Below are 24,773 nucleotides of genomic sequence, written 5' to 3'. Positions count from 1 at the left end.
GGGTGAACGTAGAGGGTCAGACAGCATCCGTGGGGGAATGGACAGCAGACGTTTCGGGTCGTGACCCTTCTTTAGACTGAAGAAGAGTATTGTCTAAGAACAGCCCTGATCCGAAACATCATCTGTCCATTCCCCCCACCGATGCTGCCTGACCCGCTGAGTTCCTCCAGCTCTTTGTTAAGGGCCTGTCCCACTTAGGAGATTTCTCGCTAAACAAATCTATCGTTTATGTGCCTGTATTTGTTTAATGGAGTCGTCACAGTGATAATCTCATAATCTGAAGACCTAACCTAGTGACTCTGGAATGTAAGCTCCAGTTGGCAACTAGCACTTTCACTACTTGCTGGGGAATAACAGCATGGAAATGATCCAGTAATAGCAAAGGAAATTGCTATTTCCGTCTTTTGCCTCCATTTGGAATTTTGAGCTTCCTGCTCGCCCTTCCTCCCCACAGAATGAAGATTCTTAACATTGAAGCGAGTGAAATCATGATGAGGGATGAAAGGAACTTCTCTCTCAAAGAGTCACAAGGAAGACCTAGGTACGTCTCAACCATTCATTTCAATCTTTGAGCCATCTTCTGCTGAAGCGTGCTTGTGTATCCTTGGTCTATTCGGGGCTAACTTTTATAAACCTTCCTGCTTGCTTTCTCCTCCCCCCTCCCTCCTTCCTCCCCCCACCCCCCTCCCACTCCTGCGGTCAGTCTGAAGAAGGGTCACGACCAGAAACGTCACGTATCCATGTTCTCCAGAGATGCTGCCTGACCCGCTGAGTTACTCCAGCACTCTGTGTCTTTCCATCTTAAATAAACCTCTGAGAGCGAGACTTCAAAAGTTTCCAAGTTGCGGGAAGTCAGAAAAAACAGTTGTTTAATCCGTGTGGTTGGATGATGTACGGCATCTCAAGTGATAAGGTGGAAGAGATGACAGTGCCCCTGCTCAGGAGTTCCATGCACAACGTGAACCTTAGACGTTACACGTTTACTTTACTTTAGACCTCAGAGTGTTTAGAGATGGTGCGTGAATACACACCCTTTGGCCCACCGAGTCAGCATCGACCAGCGATCACTCTGCACGCTGCAGAGGAGGTTTATTTGTCCCTAGTGTGTGCAGAATAGTGTTAGTGTAGGGGGAGCTGGTTGTCGTGGTCTCAGCGGGCCAAAGGGCCTCTTTCCGTGCTATATCCCTAAACTAAACTAAACGTAAAACTAAAACAGATCTTCCTGACCCTCTGTGTAAAAAAACCTGCCCCTAAAATCTCCTTTGAACTTTGCCCCTCTCGCCTAAAGCTAATCCCTCTAGAATTGGTACATGAGTCTGAAGAAGGATCCCAACACAAAACGTCACCTATACATGTTCTCCACAGATGCTGCCTGACCTGCTTTTTCTTCTTCTTCTTGCGTATGGCGTGCACAGCCTAAAGTTGTAGGACAACTTGTTCTATTTGATCTTATTTGATTGTGCACGCTGGGTTGATTGCATTTGTCGAAAAAGGCGGACCACGTGAGGGTGACAATCTCCCACCCCCCTGACCCGCTGAGTTACTCCAACACTCTGTGAAACGCCACCTATCCATGTTCTCCACAGATGCAGCCTGACCCGCTGAGTTACTCCAGCACTCTGTGAAATGTCACCTATCCATGTTCTCCACAGATGCTGCCTGACCTGCTGAGTTACTCCAGCACTCTGTGAAATGTCACCTATCCATGTTCTCCACAGATGCTGCCTGACCCGCTGAGTTACTCCAGCGATTTGTGTCCCTCTAATATACAATTTTTCCACCCAGGGAAAAATACTCTGCCTGTCTACCCTATCTACTCCTCTCATAATTAACTCTCGGAGAAAACCCACGCAGGTCACGGGGAGAATGTACAAACACCGTACAGACAGCACCCGTAGTCAGGATGGAACCCCCGGTCTCTGGCGCTGTGAGGCAACAACGTTACCACTGCGCCACCGTGGCGCCTGGGAGCACTCCACTGGCTGCATCTTTAGTGCAGTAATTCCATCAGACAGCCCCTGTATTATCATCAATGAGTGCGTGTGGATAAAAATTGGACCCTTTCTCCATTTTGGAAATGGACAGGTTTGGAGGGATATGGGCCAAGCACAGGGCAGGTGGGACTAGTGTAGCTGGGACATGTTGGCCGTTATGTGCAAGTTGGGCCTGAAGGGCCTGTTTCCACACTGTATCACTCTTTGACTCTTCGATAAAAATGCTGGAGAAACTCAGCGGGTGAGGCAGCATCTATGGAGCGAAGGAATAGGTGACGTTTCGGGTCTAGACCCTTCTTCAGACCCTTCTGTGGAAGCGTCTTGACCCAAAACGTCACGCATTCCTTCGCTCCATAGATGCTGCCTCACTCGCTGAGTTTCTCCAGCATTTTTATCTACCTTCGATTTTTTCCAGCATCTGCTGTTCCTTTTTAAACATGAATGTTATATCACATTACACGAGGCACCTGGACCAAGGAACATCAGGCCAATCAAGTTGACGCGGGCGATGTGGTATATAAACAGCTGTTGCTCTCATTTCTACTGCAAGATAGTTAAATATGTTTTGTGATTGTGTTTACCGAAATATGTGCCTGACAACTAAGTACACATTAGACACATTAGTTTGCATCATTAGATTTATATTTCTCGAGATGACTTCTAATTTTGGGTCATTCAGAAAACAGAGGGACAAAATGATCAATGTAAATAGTCAGTACCTGTAATAGCAAATCGGTTTAGATGCTAGTCGAAAAAACTAAAATGTATTAAAAATAGTTTAATATTTGTACACATTTATTTTGAAATTGTTTTTATTTCCTTGTGGCAGACACATTACTAAATGGAGGAATAAAAAGGTTAGCAGTATTTCTGTAGTTGTGCCATATTAATATAACAATCACAGGTGTTTGATCCTTGACACAAGGAACTGCAGATGCTGGCTTACAAAAGATGACAAAAAGTGCCGGAGTAACTCAGTTGGTCGAGCAGGACATTTCTGGACGACATGGATAGATCATATGGTCACAAGACCATAAGTGATAGGAGCAGAATTAGGCCATTCGGACCATCAAGTCTACTCCGCCATTCAATCATGGCTGATCTACCTCTCCCTCCTAACCCCATTCTCCTTCCTGCCTTCTCCCCATAAGTCCTTATGGGATAAGTGATGTTTCGGGACGGGACCCTTCTTTGGACTGATGGAGTCGGGGGGAGAGAGCTGGAAGAGAGGTGGGGGTGGGACAAAGCCTAGCGAGTGATAGGTGGATACAGGTGAGGGGGCTTTAGGTGAGCAGATAGGTGGAGTTGCTTTAAAGTGGGCCAGCTATCTTAGTCTGGTGGGATCCCATTCCCTTGATCGGAATCATCCTCCTCTTTAGTCGCAATGCCCAAGTAATGCCGGGCATCACGGTGGCGCAGCAGTAGAGATACTGCCTCACTGCGCCAGAGACCCGGGTTCGATCCTGACTACGGGTGCTGTCTGTACTAAGTTTGTACGTTCTCCCCGTGACCTGCGTGCGTTTTCCCCAAGATCTTCAGTCCCTCCCACACTCCAAAGACGTACAGGTTTGTCGGTTCATTGGCTTCGGTATAATTGTAAAATTGTCCCTCGTGCGTGTGGGATAGTGCTAGTGTCCGGGGTGATCACTGGTCGGCGTGGACTCGGTGGGTCGAAGGGGCCTGATTCTGCGCTGTATCTCAAAACTAAACTAAACCAAAGGTGTTTTCCCAAAGGATTTAATTAATTTAGAAGTTCCTTGATTGTCACTCCTGATGTAAATGATATTTGTGTCCAATGTCAGTAGCATTGCCTCTCGTTAAGGAGCTCTCAAGTGTAAAGTATTACATGATATCATTTGTTAATTAGACTGCATGCTGCTGTGATGATGGAAGATGAGAGGGAGTTGGCTGTTATCCAGTTAGATGGAAGTGGGAAAGAAGAATTTAAGTGCGGCACGGTGGCGCAGCGGGTAGAGCTGCTGCCTCACAGCGCTAGAGATCTGGGTTCTATCCTGACTACGGGTGCTGTCTGTACGGAGTTTGTACGTTCTCCCCGTGACCTGTGTGGGTTTTCCCCAGGTGCTCCGGTTTCCTCCCACACTCCAAAGACGTGCAGGTTTGTCGGTTAATTGGCTTGGTATAAATTGTAAATTGGGCAGAAAAGAACTCATCGAGGGGGACTTTGTGCTCGTTATAGTGGCATTCAAGAAGCTTTCAGATGGGGCCCGTGGATGGGCAGGGAACGGAGGGATATGGATCACGTGCAGGCAGAGGAGATTAGTTTAATCGGGCACTATGTTCAGTACAGACATTATGGGCCGAAGGGCCTGTTTCTGTTCTGTACTGTTCAATGGTCTATGTCTTACATCTTTTTTCTTCTCTCAGTCATGAGACACACTCCAAAGACATTCAGGTTTATAGGTTAATTGGCTTCAGTAAATTGTAAATTGTCCCTAGTGTGTGTTGGATAGAGCTAGTGTATAATAATAATAATAATAATAATAATAATAATAATAATAATATAATAACAATAAAATAATAACAATAATAATAATAATAATAATAATAATAATAATAATAATATATCTTTATTGTCATTGCACAGAGGTACAAGGAGGTTTGGAATGCAACTTCCATCTGATGTAATAACTTAATTAGCTAAAAATGTACACATCCAGAGAAACAAGATTAAAAAACAGTTAAAGCAGTATAAAGTGCAAATAGGTCTGTGCCGGGACGATGTGCGACGTGACCATCCGAGGGAGACAGTCCATGGGGGTGGGAGGCACTCAGCTGGACCAGTTCAGAGCAGCTATAGCTCTGGGGATGAAGCTGTTCCTAAGTCTGGAGGTGCGGGCATAGAAGGCCTTGTAACGTCTGCCAGATGGTAGAAGTTCGAACAGACTATTGCAAGAGTGTGAGGAGTCTTTATGAATGCTGATGGCCTTCCTGAGGCACCGTGTATTGTAGATGCCCTCCAAGGCTGGTAGCTGTGTCCCAATTATCGCTGGTTGGTGGTGACTCGATGGGCTGAAAGTTTCCATGATGTATCAAAGGTATATTTTCAAATGTAAATCAATATACAGCGCAGAACAGGAAGTGGTCAAGATGAGACTTTTAGTTATATACTAGACCAAGTGCAGACCCATTGGGTCTGTTCCCCGAACATGCCGTTGCGGGTGGGGGGGGGGGGGGGGGGAGGCAGCATGCGGCGTCACGTACACTAACTACCCCCCCCCTCCGCACACACGCTAACTACCCCCTTGATATAATATTAATATTATTAATTTGCTCCTTTTACCCCATAACGTTCCTATCTACTGACGCATAGCCCCCAACTCGGGAGGGCAGAAATAGAAGGGGCAGAGACAGAGAGAGAGGGGCAGAGACAGAGAGAGGGGCAAGAGACAGAGGGAGAGGGGGGGAGAACAGGAGGGGAGGGGAGGGAGGGGCAGGGGGTCTGTTCCCCAACAGGGGGGGGTAGGGGGGGGGGGGAGGAGGGGGGAGGGGGGGGATTGGGGGGGGGGAGGAGGGGGGGAGGAGGAGGGGGGGGGGGGGGAAAGAGGGAGAGGGGGGGGGTGGGGGGGGGTTACCGGGGAGGGAACTCACAGTGGAATGAATCCATTCACGGAGCCACTCTGCTGCTGGATTCTAAGTTGTCCCTGCCTTCCCTCTGGAAGCCTCCTCATCCCCATCAGATGCCGAGTTCCCAGACAAACTCAACAAACCTGAACTAGTGAAAAAGCAAGTAAGGACTAAAAGATTAATAAGGAAGGATAGAATATGAGACAAAGTGATGTGGAACGGTAAAGTCATCTGGTGAGTGCTTCAAGAGATATTATAGAATTAAGAGAGTTAACAAAGTGAGTCTGGGGAGTTAATAGTGGAAAATAAGAAGTAGCATCAACAGATAATTCTGCATCAGTTTGTACTGTAGTAGACACAGTAACATTCCAGAAATAACTGTGCATTGGGAATGGAGCCAAAACATGGCGACTCTTGCATGTGGACTCAGCGGATGTTTCTGTGCGTTTAAGAGACAAGAGTGTTTTATTGTCCCAGATAGAACAATGACATTCTTACTTGCTGCAGCACAGCAGTATATGTGAACATAGTACACTGTAAACAATATAATAAACGAGAAAAAAAGTTCAGTGTGTCCACACACACACACATATATATATACACACACATATATATATATATAGACACACATATGCACACACACACATATATATATATATATATACACATATATATACACACACATGTATATATACACACATATATATATATACACACACATATATATATATATTACACACACATTACACACACATTATATATATACACACACACACATATGCACACACACATAGAAACATAGAAATTAGGTGCAGGAGTAGGCCATTCGGCCCTACGAGCCTGCACCGCCATTCAATATGATCATGGCTGCTCATCCAACTCAGTATCCCGTACCTGCCTTCTCTCTATACCCTCTGATCCCCTTGGCCACAAGGGCCACATCTAACTCCCTCTTAAACATAACCAATGAACTGGCCTCAACTACCCTCTGTGGCAGAGAGTTCCAGAGATTCACCACTCTCTGTGTGAAAAAAGTTCTCCTCATCTCGGTTTTAAAGGATTTCCCACTTATCTTTAAGCTGTGACCCCTTGTCCTGGACTTCCCCAACATCGGGAACAATATATATATATATATATACATACACACACACACACATACATACACACACACACACATACACACACGCACACACACACACACACACACGCACATACACACACACACGCACACACATACACACACACACACACACACACACACACGTACCCTTTAATTCAACAATAATAGTGCAAAAAGACTACAGCACTATATTAAGTCAATGTAATACACACACACAACACCACAATCTCAGAGCCTTGGAGATTGTGGTGTTTAATGGCCTGACGGCTGCAGGGAAGAAGCTGTTTCTGAACCTGGACTCATTCTGTATCATTGGGAGATGTCCTTATGTACAACAATAACCCCACTGATGTGTGTGCACAAATAGTATTCACTGTACCTGGGTACACATGATACTAAAGAACCATTGGCCCATTGAATAGGGAGAGTGGAGCTCAGGGGAGTTATAATCCCAGAGGATTGGTGCTGAGCAGGTTGCTGGAGTGCAAGCAGGCATCTCTGAGATTGGATGGAATTCATTGAGTGGTTTTAAAAACAGTGGCTCGTGGGATAGTACCTGCCTCACCTACCTCCTCCAGCAGCTCGTTCCATCCACCCACCATACACCCTCCCCCATCCTAGTTCTCCGTCCAGTCTGACTGTCCTCCTGATTATATTTTATCTTTATATGCCTCGTTGTCACCTTCCCCCAGCTAACAACGGTCTAGTCTACGTTTCCCTCGAGCTTCGACCCCTTTAATCTCTCATTTTCACACCTTACCCTTCCATACCTCCATGTCTCCCTCGCCCCTCTGACTCTCAGTCCGAAGAAGGGCGACGACCCGAAACGTCGCCCACTCCTTCTCTCCAGAGATGCTGCCTACCCCGCTGAGTTACTCCAACGTTTTGTGTCTATCTTCAGCATCTGCAGTTCCCTCCTACACAAACCACCCTTTGTGGAAAAAGTCACCCTTGTGTTCCTATTAATAGCCCTGTCCCACGGTACAAGTTAATTCCAAGAGCTCTCCCGAGTTTAAAAAAAATCAAACTCGCGGTAAGCACGGAGAATGAACGTAGCGGATACGTTGGAGCACTGCGACGTCTCTTAGCGGCTCAGAACGCTAAAGGCAGGTACTCGGGAAGACTCGCTAACGGCAGGTAAGCACGGGAAGACTCGTAAAGATTTTTCAACACGTTGAAAATTGTCCACAAGAGCCCCGAGTACCGACGAGTGGCCATTACTGTAAATCTACGAGTTCGAATCAGGTCAAACTCGGGATAACTCTTGGAATGAGCTCGTACCGTGGGACAGGGCTTTAAGCCTTTCCCCCCTCACCTTAAACCTCTGCTGATCTCCTCACCCTGGGAAAGACTGGACATTCGCCCCGTCCATTCCCTTCATGAGTTTATACACCTCTACGCAAGTTGATAGCAAGGTGTGTCACAACATTTGGAATGTTTCACCTGGGCATGCAAATAAGATCGGGAGAGTAGAGTTATAGTCATAGAGTCATACGGCACAGGCCCTTCGGCCCAACTCCTCCATGCCAACCAACATGCCCCATCTAACCTAGCGGACTTTACTTCACCATCGTGGAGCGGGTGATCCCTCGTCGGGGGTCGCCGGAGAAGAGCCCCGACTGCCAGCCTGTGGCCCGCAACATCTGGAAGCCTTGGTCTCTGGTAAGGAGGTGGCCGATTGGGAGCCCCGGGCCGCGGGGTGTGCTCGAACTGTCCCAACGTCGCTGTTCCGACCATCCCGACCAGAGGGCTTGAACATCGGGCCGTCTGTAGCAGCAACTACGGAGGGTCAGGGCCCCGACCACGGGTGAACAAGGGAGGAGGAGGAGGACTGTGTGAACTGCATTGCCTTCCACCACTGTGAAGAATGCTGTGGTGGATGTCTGTGTTGAATTATGTCGTGTATTGTGTCCTTTTTTAATTGTAACGCTGCATGGTAAATTACATTTTACTGCACCTTATGGTGCATGTGACAAATAAATTTGAACTTGAACTTTGAACTTTGAAACTAGTCCCATGTGCCTGCATTTGGCCCATATCCGTCTAAACCGTTCTATACATGAACCTGGAATTCTCTGCCACAGAAGGTAGTTGAGGCCAGTTCATTGGCTTTATTTAAGAGGGAGTTAGATGTGGCCCTTGTGGCTAAAGGGATCAGGGGGTATGGAGAGAAGGCAGGTACAGGATACTGAGTTGGATGATCAGCCATGATCATATTGAATGGCGGTGCAGGCTCGAAGGGCCGAATGGCCTACTCCTGCACCTATTTTCTATGTTTCTATGTACCTGTCCAAATATCATTTAAATGTTGTTCTGGTCCCTGCCACACCTACCTTCTCCGGCAGCTCGTTCCATACACCCACCACCCTCTGTGTGAAAAAGTTGCCCCTCCGGCTCCTATTAAATCTTTCCCCTCTCACCATCAACCTATGACCTCTGGTTTATGATTCCTCTATCCTGGAAAAAAAGACTGTGCACTTCTGGGCCTATCTATTCCCCTCTTGGTTTTATACGGCTCCATGAGATCATGTCTCAACCACCTGCGCTACAAGGAATTATGTTTTAACACCTGACCTCCGAGAGTGAGTCTAGCAACAGTCGGCCATGATCTGATGGAATCCTGACGCAGGCTTGAAGAGCTGAATGATTTGCTTGTTTGAGTGTTCTTATCCAAGAATTCGAGGACGGTGGCAATTTAGTTCAGTTTGGTTTAGAGATACTGCGCGGAAACAGGCCCTTCGGCCCACTGAGTCCGCACCGACCAGCGATCCCCACACACTAACTCTACCCTACACACACTGGGGACAATTTACATTTATACCGAGCCAATTAAACTACAAACCTGTACGTCTTTGGAGCGTGGGAGGAAGTCGGAGCACCCGTAGAAAACGCACGCAGGTCACGGGGAGAACGTGCAAACTCCGTACGGAGAGCACCCGTAGTCGGGATCGAACCCGGGTCTCTGGCGCTGTGAAGCAGCAACTCTACTGCTGTGCTGGACACCTGGATTGTCTGGCGTTCTACCTGTTAGCTGTCGGCCTGTGCTTCATGCAGTTGGCCAGATCTTTAAGTCAACACAAGGGAACAAAGTTTACCTTCCACATCAGCGATCATGTGAAGCACCTGTGCACCTCAGCGTGTTGCCATGGCTTCCTCCCTCAGCACCAATTGCTGAGCCCGACGCTGCTGTAATCCACCGTACCTTTGTACAGTCGCTCCCCGACTAACAATCTCCCGTCCTCTCGCCAAGAGGCAAATCACGACCGCTGGCTGAACACAACTCACTGAAAGTGAGAAACTATGAGCAGATCCCGTAGAGTGTCGTCTGTTACGGGGTGCGAGGCCTTAAGCCACGCAAAAGCCGCGAATGACTCGGGTTTTTAAACCATTTTATCCCAACGTCTTTCATGGATCTTCCCTTCATTAGGCCCCATCGACGCAACACAAATTCCACCTTGTCCGCGAGAGATGTCAACAGTGTTTCCATGCCCAGGATGTTCCTGTGGACCAAGTCACCGCAACTCACAGAGCAACCAGAAAGGTAAGATCTAACTCCTAGCCTTCCTCTGTCGGGCAGCACAACAGTGCAGCGTAGGTATACAAAGTTAATTCCCGGGATGGCTGGACTGTCATAAGCTGAGAGAATGGAGCGGCTGGGCTTGTACACTCTAGAGTTTAGAAGGGTGAGAGGGGTTGTATGGAACGAGCTGCCAGAGGAGATCGTGTGGCAGGGACTGTAACATTTAAAAGACTGAACACATTCTAGTCTGAATAAAAGGGTCTCGACCCGACACATCTCCCATTCCTCCTCTCCAGGGATGCTGCCTGTCCCGCTGAGTTACTCCAGCTTTTTGTGTCTATCTTCACATTTAAAAGACACCTGGACAGGTACATGGATAGGACAGGTTTAGATGGATATGGGCCACACACCTGAGTGTAGATTATTGTCACGTGTACCGAGGTACAGTCTGTGAAAAGCTTTGGTTGCGTGCGAGCCAGTCGCTAACGTGGCAGGTGGGACTAGTGTAGATGGGGCATCTTGGTCGTCGTGGACAGGATGGGCTGAAGGGCCTGTTTCTGTGCTGTATGACTCTGTGACTCTAACTCTGGGAAACAATCACATCATTCTAGTCCGAAGAAGGGCCTCGAACCCGAAACGTCACCCATTCCTTCTCTCCAGAGATGCCGCCTCGCCCGCTGAGTTTCCAACTCACCATTGATCAAATTTGAAAAATGTTCTCTTATAAGACATGTCAATAGACAATAGGTGTAGGAGTAGGCCATTCGACCCTTTGAGCCAGCACCTGCCATTCAATGAGATCATGGCTGATCATCCCCAATCAGTATCCCGTTCCTGCCTTCTCCCCATATCCCCTGACTGCTATCATTAAGAGTCCTATCTAGCTCTCTCTTGAAAGTATCATTTTAAGCTGCTAAGTCGCACAATTCACACCCTTTACGCCGAATGTTCCCAGAAATATCTGCAGCCCAAATATTAAAAATCAGTGATTATTTTTAAATATGAAAAGTATCAGTTTTCCATCTTGAAAGTGATCGTTCACATTGGTGTTACCTCGAATGTGAAACGCTATCAATTTACACGTTTACAAGTTGGTAAATGTCGTTTAACGGATTTAAACCATGTGCGGTGTGACCTGTATATCCAGTGGGTAATTTAACTGCTCATGTCACAATAGTTTCCTAGTTTGGCCTGCTGGAAATACTGTGGAAAGACAGACAGTTTGCAATTATTTTGTCTGTCACAGACTGTTTAGTTTAATTTAGTTTAGTTTAGAGATACAGTGCAGAAACAGCCACTTCAGCCCACCGAGTCCACCCCGACCAGCGATCTCTGCACACTAACACTATTATAAGGTTAATTCCCGGGATGGCGGAACTGTCATATGCTGAGAGAATGGAGCGGCTGGGCTTGCATACTCTGGAGTTTAGAAGGATGAGAGGATATCTTATTGAAACATATAAAATTATTAAGGGTTTGGACACGCTAGAGGCTGGAAACATGTTCCCGATGTTGGGGGAGTCCAGAACCAGGGACCACAGTTTAAGAATAAGGGGTAAGCCGTTTAGAACGGAGACAAGGAAACACTTTTTCTCACAGAGAGTTGTGAGTCTGTGGAATTCTCTGCCTCAGAGGGCGGTGGAGGCCGGTTCTCTGGATGCTTTCAAGAGAGAGCTAGACAGGGCTCTTAAAGATAGCGGAGTCAGGGGATATGGGGAGAAGGCAGGAACGGGGTACTGATTGTGGATGATCTGCCATGATCACATTGAATGGCGGTGCTGGCTTGAAGGGCCGAATGGCCTACTCCTGTACCTATTGTCTATCATCTATTGTGCACACACTAGGGACAATTTACATTTATACCGAGCCAATTAACCTACAAACCCGAACATCTTTGGAGTGCGTCTCATGACTGAGATAATAAAAGATGTAAGACTACATAGAGCATCGAACAGTACAGCACAGGAACAGGCCCTTCGGCCCACAATGTCTGTACTGAACATGGTGCCAGGTTAAACTAATCTCCTCTGCCTGCACGTGATCCATATCCATCCATTCCCTGCATACCCACTGGCCTATCTCAAAGCTTCTTGAACACCCGCCATTATAACAAGCATAAAGTCACCCTCGCTGATTTCTACACTTCCCAGTTCCTGTACCACAAGAAGCAATTCTTCCAAAGATGTTTGCTGACTTAAACTCCAGACCCTCCTCCATTTGTTAGGTGTTGGAAGATTTACGATCGGGCAAAATGAAAAGTCAGGAACACCTGTTATCAGGCTTCTGAACGGTCCTTCCATAAGCTAGGGCATTGTCCGATTCACCTCTACCCCATTGCGGACATTAGTTTAGTTTAGTTTAGTTGAGTTTATTGTCACGTGTACCGAGGTACAGTGAAAGGCTTTTTGTTGCGTGTTAAGCAGTCAGTGGAATCTTTGTCCTGTGGTTCCCGATTCCCCTACTCTGGGCAAAAGGCCCTGTGCGTCGACTCCATCTATTCCTCTCGTGACTTTGTACACTCATGTGACTTTCTTAGCATTTTCACGTAATAGGTTCATAAGTGATAGGAGCAGAATTAGGCCATGTGGCCCATCGTCTACTCCGCCATTCAATCATAGAAACATAGAAATTAGGTGCAGGAGTAGGCCATTCGGCCCTTCGAGCCTGCACCGCCATTCAATATGATCATGGCTGATCATCCAACTCAGTATCCCGTACCTGCCTTCTCTCCATACCCCCTGATCCCCTTAGCCAGAAGGGCCACATCTAACTCCCTCTTAAATATAGCCAATGAACTGGCCTCAACTACCCTCTGTGCCAGAGAGTTCCAGAGATTCACCACTCTCTGTGTGAAAAAAAGTTCTTCTCATCTCTGTTTTAATGGATTTCCCCCTTATCCTTAAGCTGTGACCCCTTGTCCTGGACTTCCCTAACATCGGGAACAATCTTCCTGCATCTAGCCTGTCCAACCCCTTAGAATTTTGTAAGTTTCTATAAGATCCCCTCTCAATCTCCTAAATTCTAGAGAGTATAAACCAAGTCTATCCAGTCTTTCTTCATAAGACAGTCCTGACATCCCAGGAATCAGTCTGGTGAACCTTCTCTGCACTCCTTCTATGGCAATAATGTCCTTCCTCAGATTTGGAGACCAAAACTGTACGTAATACTCCAGGTGTGGTCTCACCAAGACCCTGTACAACTGCAGTAGAACCTCCCTGCTCCTATACTCAAATCCTTTTGCAATGAAAGCTAACATACCATTTGCTTTCTTTACTGCCTGCTGCACCTGCATGCCTACCTTCAATGACTGGTGTACCATGACACCCAGGTCTCGCTGCATCTCCCCCTTTCCCAATCTGCCACCATTTAGATAATAGTCTGCTTTCCCGTTTTCCCGTTTTCCGTTTTTGCCATGGCTGATCATGGCTGATCTATCTCTCCCTCTCAACCCCATTCTCCTGCCTTCTCCCTGCAACCACTGACACCCGTACTGATCAAGAATCTATCTATCTTTGCCTTAAAAATATCCATTGACTTGGCCTCCACAGCCTTCTGTGGCAAAGAATTCCACAGATTCACCACCCTCTGACTAAATAAATTCTTCTCATCTCCTTCCTAAAGGAACGTCCTTTAATTCTGAGGCTGTGACCTCTGGTTGTTGACTCTCCCACTAGTGGAAACATCCTCTCCACATCCACTCTTTCCAGGCCTTTCACTATTAGGTAATTTTCAATGAGGTCCCCCCTCATTCTTCCAAACTCCAGCGAGTACAGGCCCAGTACCGTTAAACGCTCATCACTCAAAAGTGCCTAAGATTCCTTATCGTACGAAGGCTGAGATGAATAATTTAAATTGTCCGAGAAGAAATGACCAGCTGTAACTCTGGCACTTGAACTGACATCACTTGATTAGTATGTAGTTGATTAGTACGGGTGTCAGGGGTTATGGGGAGAAGGCAGGAGAATGGGGTTAGGAGATAGATCAGCCATGACGGGTCTAGACTTGATGGGCCGAATGGCATAATTCCACTCCTATCACTTATGGCCTTATAACGACAGGCCTATGGATTGATGAGGCTGCTGTTCGTTAACTCCACTCCACTCCTATGTTCAATCTGCTTTTTAAAATATAAGCCTTGATACTTGTCACCTGTCACCTGACTGCACACCTTATAATATAACCCACTGGTATCAGGCTTTCAATAGTCAAGAGTGCTTCATTGTCACATACCCCAAAACAGAACAATGGCATTCTTCCTTGCAGCAGTACAACAGGTATATCAACATCAGACACAATAGACAATAGGTGCAGGAGTAGGCCATTCGGCCCTTCAAGCCAGCACCACCATTCACCGTGATCATGGCTGATCATCCACATTCAGTTCCTGCCTTCTCCCCATATCCCCTTGACTCTGCTATCTTTAAGAGCCCTACCTAATAACTCTCTCTTGAAAGCATCCAGAAAATTGGCAGAAACTGAGGCAGAGAATTCCACAGATTCACAACCCTCTGTGTGAAAAAGTTCTTCCTCATCTCCGTTCTAAATGGCCGACCTCTTATACTTAAAATCCCCTTCGTTCCTGGGCGTTCGAGTTACAGAAGCAGGCCGTGATTCAGCCTGTCAATAAATGGATAAAGTTAAGCTTCAGCCTGAAGAAGGGTCTCGACCCGAAACGTCGCCTATTTCCTTCGCTCCATAGATGCCACCTTCGATTTTCCATCATCTGCAGTTCCTTCTTAAACAGGTTCACTAATGTATCTGTTTGCATTTCAGGAACATACATAAAAAGACAAAACCACGAGATATTCTGGAGAAAAGGAAAACAGTCACTGCCCTGAAGGCTGGTGAAAACAGGGCCATATTTCTGGGTCTGGCAATGCTGGTGTGTTCAATATTCATTGCCTTCCTTCTGGGAACAAAAGTGATTCAACAAAACAAGGCGAGGTAGCAGAGAAATAACTACTTGTTTTTTGATGCATCTATATATTTACATATTGCTGGGAATTCAAAACATTGTTCTTTAAGGGCCTGTCCCACTTGCCGATTTTTTCGGCGACTGCTGGCATCATTGACTGACGTATCAGATCACCGAAAAATCTGCGGCGTGACGCGGCGTGATGGCGTATTGACGCGCGGTGTTTTTTTCAAGTGTCGCAACATTTTTTTGTCGCCGCTGGATTTTGAAATGTTCAAAATCTTTTGGCGACACTGATAGGATACCAGCAGTCGCCGAAAAAAATCGCCGAGTGGAACAGGCCCTTTAATCTTGGAACCAAATCAACTAAAAGTTATATTTTAAATTAAATTTAGTAATAAATCATGATCGGATTTGAAATGTTCAAAATCTTTTGGCGACCCTGATACGTCAGTCAATGGCGCCGGCAGTCGCCGAAGAAAAGCGGCAAGTGGGACAGGCCCTTTTAGGTTTTAGTTCCGATGTAATTCTCGTATCTATATTTTATTGCCAATTACTTAAGCCAGGGCTACAAAGGATGTACTCTGATAACCAGTGTGTTGTTAGTGTTTGGACAGGTGTATCGGAATGCACTGTTCTTGAAGCAAGAATCACAAGCTGCCCAAACTGCAGCATCAACTGCGGGCCAGATTGCTGGAACCCATCAGAGTACACCTGCCTACAGGTTTACGTCAATCTATCCTCTTCAGGGATGAAGGTTCTGTTACACCAGTCGGAAGAAACTGTACGCTTCAATCCTGAGGTAAGAAACCCACTATAGAATGTGAGTGGAAGTCATTAACCGGTCGGCTGCAATGAGAATGAACTAACAAGGTTTAATGTTCTGGACGTGGAGGTGTAGTCAGTAGCAGAGTCCAGTAATTGTGTGTCGAATGGAGGTCATGTTCTCAGTCTGAATTTTAAACCATTGTTTTTGTTCCTTGTTGTGAAGGTGGAATTATCCTCCTTTATAGGACCAGTAAACTGCAAAATAGTTTCCTGCCATTATAACGTCCGAACCGTAACATAGAACGGTGAAGCAATGATTTCGGCCCACAGTGTCTGTGCCAGATATGGTGACAAGACAAATCTCCTCTGCCTTTGAACATAGAACTTGGACCAGTACAGCACGGGGACAGGCCCTTCAGCCCACAATGTCCGTGCCCAACATGATGCCATGACCAACTCGTATCTGCCCGCACATGATCCATATCACTCCATTCCCTGCATATCCACGAACTAACCAAAAGTCTCTCAATGTTTTAAAAAAAACATGCTCCGTACCTGCATGCTTACTTTCATTGTACTCCCCCTTTTCCCAACTTTTCCCACCATTTAGATAATAAGAACAACTCTACCCTGCCTGCACATGATCCATATCCCTCCATCCCCTGTATTCTTCTTCCTTGTCCATCTTCCATGTTTCAAATGTTGACATCGCTATCATCGTCTGTCCTGACATATCCACGTACTAACCAAAAGTCTCTTAAATGTTTTAAAAAAAACATGCCCCGCACATCTCCTTTAAACTCTGCCCTCTCAGCTTTAAGGTATGACCTCTACTTTAGTTTAGAGATACAGCGCGGAAATGGGCCCTTCGGCCCACCGTGTCCGCGCCAACCAGCGATCCTCGCACACTAACACCATCCTACACACACACTAGGGACAATTTTTACATTTATACCAAGCCAATTAACCTACAAACCTGTACGTCTTTGGAGTTTGGGAGGAAACCGAAGATCTCGGAGAGAAAAACCCACGCTTGTCACGGGGAGAACGTACAAACTCCGCACAGACAGCACCCGTAGTCAGGATGGAACCTGGGTCTCTGGCGCTGTGGGGCAGCAACTCTACCGCTGCGCCACCATGACTAGTCTTTGATATTTTCATTCTGGGGAATAGGTTCTGACTGTCTACCCTGTCTATGCCTTTTTGAGTAGATGGCAGATGATTTTGACGTTGGAGTTAGGGTGGCTCTTCCATGGTAGCGTGAACATCCTCACTGATACTGATTGGATGCTGTCGTGGCCCTGTGTAATGCTGAGGGAGGAACTGCAGATGCTGGTTTACCCCGAAGATAGATACAAAATACTGGAGTAACTGGCGGGACAGGCGGCATCTCTGGAGGGAAGGAATGGAGAGAATCCCTTCAATCCAGAGGTGCTACCTGTCCCATGGGGTTACTGCAGCATTTTGTGCCCATCCCCGGTGTAAAGCTAAGCTTTCTGATCGTAAATCTTGAAATGCCTTGTAAAGCCTCTCTCCGAAACTGAAGCGACTGCTGAGGCTGTAACATAACCTAAAATGGGAACAAAAATAACTGCAGATAGAGTCACAGAGTCAAAATGAAAGAATGAATGAATATGTTTATTGGCCAAGTATTCACATCAAGGAATTTTTGGTTATTGAGTAGAGCTGCTACTACTCGTGGAAAAAGCCAAACAGCACGGAACAGGCCCTTCGGCCCAACTCAACCGTGCCAACCAAAAATGCCCCATCTCCACTATTCCCATTTGCCCACATTTGGCCCATCTCACTCCTTTCCTATCTATGTAACTATCCAGATATATTTTAACACAGATATACCTCGTCTGGCAGCTTGTTCCATTTACCCACCACCTTTTGAGTGAAAAAGTTGCCTCACTGGTTCCAATTAAATCTCACCCCTCTCACCTTCAACTTTTGTTCTCTGGGTTTTGATTCCCCGACACTGGGTAAAAGTGAAAGACTGTGGATGCTTGAATCTTAGGTTGAATACAAACTGTTGGAGTAACTCAGCAGGTCAGCTCCATCTCTGGAGAACTTGGACAGGTGATGTTTCAGGTCGGGACCCTTCTTCAGACTGATTCGATTGTCTTAAAGACTAAACATTAATCTGATTAACGGTTTGAATGAAGACTAAATTTGTGGCTTGACGTTACGGTAACCGGACGTGGCGTCGAAGGACGAGAAGCCGAAGCAAAGAAGTGGAAGTCAAATAACCGAACGGAAACAAAGCCGGAACGCCAACTAACCGAAAGGGCGGGACGCCTAAAAACCAACTTGTCAGCGATTGGTCCAGACCCCCGCGTCCATCACATCACTGATGGAGACGGGAGGGTGGGGGTTATTTTCCCACACAAGCCATAGGTGACTGGGCTGTCTGAACCCGAGCACCAAGTGTAAGCAGCCGAAAGAGCGCATCCCTCGGGACAGCCCCCACCGCCACGGCCGCTCTCAGCTTCGTCTTTCCCGTGTAGCCGCACTGTGACGGGCTGTGTCTCGGCAGCGTCGGGTGGAGCAGAGGTGTGGGACAGGCTGGTCCCTCCGCCCACCCAGAGTCACTGATCGTAATGCACCGCCATCGGACCCCAACCCCCACACCAGGGTGATTCATCCCCCCCCCCCCCAGACCCCCACACACCAGGGTGATTCATTCCCCCCCCCCCCCTCAACCCCCGGACCCCGACCCACACACGGGGTGACTTACCCCCTGACACCCACACAGGGTGATTCACCCCCACCCTGGCTGCGGTGACAGACGGCTTGGGGCATTGGCAGCCATAGTAAATCACTGTTAAAACATGGGGGGGGGACACACAAATTCCCTGGCGGGCCGATGACAAGTGAGAATGACAACGAATAATTTTATCTCCTCCCCCTTGACAACAAGAAGCACGTTTTATCTATTACCGCCTGGTACACGCACCCATGCACAAAACACCAGATAATCTGTAAACTGTTTTAACCGAAGATAGACACAAAATGCTGGGGTGACTCAGTGGGACAGGCAGCATCTCTGGAGAGAAGGAATGGGTGATGTTTCGGGTCGGGACCATTCTTCAGACCTGACGACTGAGTCTGAAGGGTCTTGACCCGAAATGCCACCCATTCCTTCTCTCCAAAGATGTTGCCTGTCCCACTGAGTCACTCCAGCATTTTGTGTCTATCTTTGGTGTGACAGTTGTCTAATTTCATCGGCTTCATGTATTGCATGCATGGAAGAGACACATTACATGCCGCTTGCATCTATTCATCCAAGTGTGCTCTCAATGAAATCTCACATCTTTGCGAGGGTGGGGTGGAATGGATGTGACCACCGGCTAAAGTAAAGACATAGTTAGGATGGGGAAATAATCCTATGACTTGATTAACCAGGTTCCCGAATGTAAGAACTATTTATACATGCAACATTCTTGATGCCGAGTTAAAACCCTGTCCTGTAGGAAGGGCTTGCGGCAGCTGGTTTCATAGTGCCTTCATTGTTGGTAGGTGCTGCCCTTTCACATGGACCGCTTACAACTTGGTGCTCGGGTTCAGAGTGCCCAGTCACCTACGGCTTGTGTGGGGAAATGACCCCCACCCTCCCATCTCCATCGGCCAGTGATGTGATGGACGCGGGGGTCTGGACCAATCGCTGACGTCGGGCCTCCCCCCGCCCCAGGTGACGTCATGTCCGTTATTTGACTTTTCGGCAGAGCGTCCATTCGGTTGGCTGGCTTTTAGGCGTCCTGTCCTTTCGTTGCGTTGTCGTTTCGGCTTTGTTTCCGTTCAGTTATTTGTCTTCCACTTCTTTGCTTCGGCTTCTCGTCCTTCGACGCCACGTCCGCACACGGACGTTACGGGGTATCGCATTGCGGCCCGTTTTTAAGGAACACAACCCCATCGCATTGCAGGGGTCACCAGCACTTTGTTCCATCTACACTTCACACTGCCGCGGCAAGGCCAGCAGCATAATCGGGGACCCATCTCACCCCAACCACTCCCTCTTCTTCCCCTCTCCCATCAGGCATGAGGGACAGAGGATTGAAAACGCACACCTCCATATTCAGGAACAGTTTCTTCCCAGCTGTTATCAGGCAACTGAATCATCCTACCACTAGAGAGCGGTCCTGACCTCCCATCTACCTCTTTGGAGACATTTGAAATATCTTTAATCGGACTTTATTTTTGCCCTAAATGTCTAGTTTAGTCCAGTTTAGTTTAGTCTTCAAAAAGACAGATAATAGCTGAGGACCCGCTTCCGTTGTTGGTAGGATGGTTCAATTGCCTGATCAGGGTATAACAACGTTATTCCCTTTACCCTATATCTTGTACACTGTGGACAGCTTGATGGTAATCACATATAGTCTTTTTGCTGACTGGATAGCACGCAACAAAAAGCTTTCACTATACCTCTGCACACGTGGCAATAAACTAAACTTAAGGGCCTGTCCCACTTAGGAGACCTAAACAGCAACCTCTGGTGACGTTGCCCGCCATCCAAAAAAAAATCACGGTCAAGGGGACCTGCAACCTCCTACCACCTTCCACGCACATGTTGAAAACCTTCCTCGACTATGAAGAAATCCGGCTTCGACTAGACCTGCGACTAAAAAATTATCGATTTTTAAAACGGCAACCTATTTTTAGTCGAGGCCGGTTTTAATCATGATGTAAAAATAGCAGCAACCTAGATGAAGTCTCGACCACGCGGAAACCACGTTCGACCATTAGGGAGAGTGACCAAAACCTCCGGTGACCTCATGGAACACCTTGGGTGGCGGGCAAGGTCACCAAAGGTTGCTGTTTAGGTCTCCTAAGTGGGACAGGGCCTTAACTCTGCGTTTGAGTTAGAACAACATATAGGAGCTCTGAATGTTTGAATCCCACAGCATGAAAATTATTTGCCATTTTTCTTTTCTTTCACAGTGTTTCTGCACGTCAAATTGTAAAAGGAATTATTCCGAAAATAAGGTGCTGTTGGCTTCGCTTAAAGGGAACATCACGCAGTTTCAATCTTTCCCATGTTATTATGATCCGAAAGGGCGGCAAAGAAATGTTCTCCTGGAGAGATTCGACATGTTTAAAGCTTTGTATTTAGTGATGATCTGGCCTTCGTGCCTGTTTCTTGGCGGAATTATCCTGGTGGTTCTGGTGAAGTTGACACAATACCTGTCCTTTCTCACTGACCAGGCTCAGTAAGGAACTGAAAAAGAAATTGCCAATAGTCATCGATTTTTCTTTACGGATTGTACCAAGATACCAACCAGGAAAATTACAGGATCTTGAAACGTCTACGGGAACTTCAGTCTATTAATGCCCGGCAAGCCATGTAATGTGCAGCACAGTCTGGGTGTCAGGGGTCATGGGGAGAAGGCAGGAGAATAGGGTTGAGAGGGCAAGATCGATCAGCCACGATTGAACGGGCAGAGTACACTCGATGGGCCGACTGGCCTAATTCTGCTGCGATAAGGTGAACTTATGAACTGATGAGCACAGTGGTGCAGCTGATAGAGCCGCTGCCTCACAGTGGCCGAGACCCGGGTTCGATCCTGACCTCCAGTGCTGTCTGCGTGGAGTTTGCACGTTCTCCCTGTGACCGCATGGGTTTCCTCCGGGTGCTCCCAAGTCCCAAAGACGTGCGGGTTTGTAGGTTAATCGGCCCTCTGTAAATAGCCCCCTAGTGTGTAGGGAGTGGATGAGAAAGTGGGATAACATAGAACTAATGTGAATGGGTGATCGATGGTCAGAGTGGATTTGGTCAGCTGAAGGGCCTGTTTCTATGCATTTTCTCAAAACTATCTGCTAAACTGAAGAATGTCTTAAAGTTGTGCGACTAATGTTTAGCACAACAATGGTGAAGCAAAATCCATTGTCCCAAATCGCTGATACCTATGCATTCTAAACAACCAAATTCTAAGGATAATTTTAGCAAATAAAAGCAATTCTGTGCAAATATTTACATTATTATTAGTATTCACTTTATCCCAGGTGAATCTTTTCCTTTATAAAGGTGAATTTAACATGGAAATAGCAAACATTTTGGTCTTATTTTTAAATAGCATTCTTTCAATCTAATTTTTATACAGGAATCTGAGGGGCAACTTTTTTTACACAAAGGGTGGTGGGTGTATGAAACGAGCTGCCGGAGGAGGGTGTTGAGGCAGGGACTATCACAAAGTTTAAAAGGCATTTGGAAAGGTGCATGGATAGGACAGGTTTGAAAGGATATGGGCCAAACGCAGACGGACTAGCATAGATGGGGAATGTTGGTCGGTGTGGCCAGGTTGGGCCAAAAGGCCTGTTTCCATGCTATATTACTCCATATTTCAATTCTAGCATCTGCAGTCTCCAGTGTCTGCATTAACTAGCTCTCTTCTAATCTGCCATGTACATATTGTTGTAAGCCATTTAGAACTGAGACGAGGAAACACTTTTTCACACAGTTGTGAGTCTGTGGAATTCTCTGCCTGAGAGGGCGGTGGAGGCTGGTTCTCTGGATGCTTTCAAGAGAGCCAGATAGGGCTCTTAAAGATAGCGGAGTCAGCGGATATGGGGGGAAGGCAGGTACGGGGTACTGATTGAGGATGCTCAGCCATGATCACATTGAATGGCGGTGCAGGCTCGAAGGACCGAATGGCCTACTCCTGCACCTATTGTCTATAACACAAACATAATCTGTCCATTCCCTCCACAGATGCTGCCTGACCCGCTGAGTCCCTCCACCACCTTGTGTTTTTGTTCAAGATTCAGATTCTGCTGACTCTTGCATCTGCTTGGTATTTTTAGTAGATTTAGTACAGTACATCAGTTGAACTAGGGTAGACAAAAACCTCTGCCGCACCTGGAAAGGCTGCTTTGGTCCTTGGATGGAGTCTAGGGGGGAGGTAAAGCGACAAGTTGAACTAAATCAGATTCAACGATATTGGTTGAAGATTATTGTCATTTTGTGCTTTGTAAGTAAAACACTTCGCACGCGTAGGATTTTAAAGGTGGATTGTTATTTTGAGAAGCTTCAGCAAAGCCAAACATACTGCAGGAAATTAAACAGCGTTTGTTTATGTTGGAAGATAGTTCTGTCCAACATTGCCCTCCAGTGTGAAGGTGATCAATTGCAAGTCCCACCAAGATGAATTCAGCTTGCGACTTCTGCAGAAGGGTTGATCCACGATGGAAAAGTGTTCCCTCCTTTGTTATAAGTATAAACTTCTTATAACATAGGAATGCATTATCAATGATTTTAGTACTTAGTTACATGTTCACACAATACTTATTTTGAAGGGTCTCGACCCGAAACGTCACCCGTTCCTTCTCTCCAGAGATGCTGCCTGTCCCGCTGAGTTAGTCCAGCATTTTGTGTTGACCTTCGATTCAAACCAGCATCTGCAGTACCCTCCTACAGTGCTCTATGCTGTCACTACCAAAACCGCAGATGCTGGAAATCTGAAATAAAATTAGAAATTGCTAAATTCCTTGACAGAATGGGCAGCATTTGTGGAAATACAGAAAATACATACGTCAGCGTGAAATATCATCTCCATCTCTACAGACGCCTTCTGCCCTGTTTATTATGTCCAAAATTTTCTGTTTCCTTTTGAGAAGTTTCAAAATGTAGAGCTTAAAATAATAAAATAAAGTGTATTAAGTAGCCATTCGTTACAGTATTTATATGAATTGTTTAGTGGAATTAGTAGCAATGTTTCTGAAGATAGACGTAAAATGTTGGAGTAATGCCCCTGTCCCACTTAAGAAACCTGAACGGAAACCTCTAGAGACTTTGAGCCCCACCCAATGTTTCGGTGTGGTTCCCAGAGGTTCCCAGAGGTTTTTGTCAGTCTCCCTACCTGCTTCCACTACCTGCAACCTCCGGCAACCACCTGCAACTTCCGGGAACTGCATGGAAACCTTGGGTGGTGCGCAAGCGGAGAATGAAATTGCAATCAGTTGTTAGGAAAACTGCAGTGAATCGGATATGCAAGGAAAATGAGCACAAAGTCAGAATTAGACAATAATTCCAAGCGAGTACATTTACATGGGGTCAGGCAGCATCTCTGGAGAACAAGGATATATAACAAATCTTATAGAATTTTTTGAGGATGTAATTAGTAGAGTGGATAGGGGAGAACCAGTGGATGTGTTATATCTGGACTTTCAGAAGGCTTTCGACAAGGTCCCACATAAGAGATTAGTATACAAACTTAAAGCACATGGTATTGGGGTTCAGTATTGACGTGGATAGAAAACTGGCTAGCAAACAGGAAGCAGAGAGGAGGAGTAAACGGGTCTTTTTCACAATTGCAGGCAGTGACTAGTGGGGTACCGCAAGGCACAGTGCTGGGACCCCAGCTATTTACAATATGGCGGACTGCGGGGGTGATGCGCCGTTGTGTATGGCTGCTCCTCCTGCAGTCCGTCCTTTCACCCTTTTTTATTTTTATTTTTAGTCCTGTCCGTACAAAATGTTTCTTGGAGGTCTTCTTTTATGTGGTGGGTGGGGGGGAAGGGAAGGGGGAAACTATTTTAACCCCAGTCCTACCTGGTCGGAGATGCGGTTTTTCTCCGAACCGCATCTTCGTCCTCTCTGTGCGGCCTACCATCGAGCTGGAGCAGCGCTGGAGCGGCTTTTCCTGCCGGGACTACAGCTTCGCCGGCGGTGCAGATGCTGGGACACCAACATGGAGCGGGCGATGCCTTACCGGGTCGCCTTGCGGTAAGCTCCGGGGCACTGTGACTGCCGACTGCGACATCGTTGAGCTGCGGCTACAGAGCGTCCAGCCGCGGGCGGGCGGCACTGGATTTACAGCACCGCGGGGCCTGGTGTCCGAGATCGCCAGAGTCGGAGGTCCGGCCGGCGCGGCC

General features: G+C 46.9%; 1 protein-coding gene across 1 annotated transcript; it reads left to right on the top strand.

The window, feature by feature from the left end:
• Positions 1–401: 401 nt before the first annotated feature.
• si:ch211-247n2.1 (calcium-activated potassium channel subunit beta-2) lies at positions 402–23,801 on the top strand. Its single transcript, XM_055646253.1, has 5 exons — positions 402–541; positions 10,127–10,240; positions 14,993–15,163; positions 15,741–15,936; positions 20,844–23,801. Exons 1-5 carry the CDS (start codon positions 456–458, stop codon positions 21,114–21,116), a joined length of 840 nt encoding a protein of 279 aa, XP_055502228.1. The 5' UTR covers positions 402–455; the 3' UTR covers positions 21,117–23,801.
• The last annotated feature ends 972 nt before the right edge of the window (positions 23,802–24,773 follow it).

This window comes from Leucoraja erinacea, chromosome 14 (assembly GCF_028641065.1).
Source record: "Leucoraja erinacea ecotype New England chromosome 14, Leri_hhj_1, whole genome shotgun sequence".
In the NCBI taxonomy this organism is placed as follows: Eukaryota; Metazoa; Chordata; class Chondrichthyes; order Rajiformes; family Rajidae; genus Leucoraja; species Leucoraja erinaceus.
This window is presented reverse-complemented; position numbering and strand designations above follow the sequence as displayed.

What these genes read in the sequence shown, in the direction of transcription:
- si:ch211-247n2.1 (XM_055646253.1), top strand. Translation starts at nt 456, where the DNA reads ATGAAGATTCTTAACATTGAAGCGAGTGAAATCATGATGAGGGATGAA. An exon ending in ATTCAACAAAACAAGGCGAG is followed by an intron (nt 15,164 to 15,740) that starts GTAGCAGAGAAA and finishes GTGTGTTGTTAG; the next exon opens with TGTTTGGACAGGTGTATCGG. An exon ending in CTGTACGCTTCAATCCTGAG is followed by an intron (nt 15,937 to 20,843) that starts GTAAGAAACCCA and finishes TTTCTTTCACAG; the next exon opens with TGTTTCTGCACGTCAAATTG.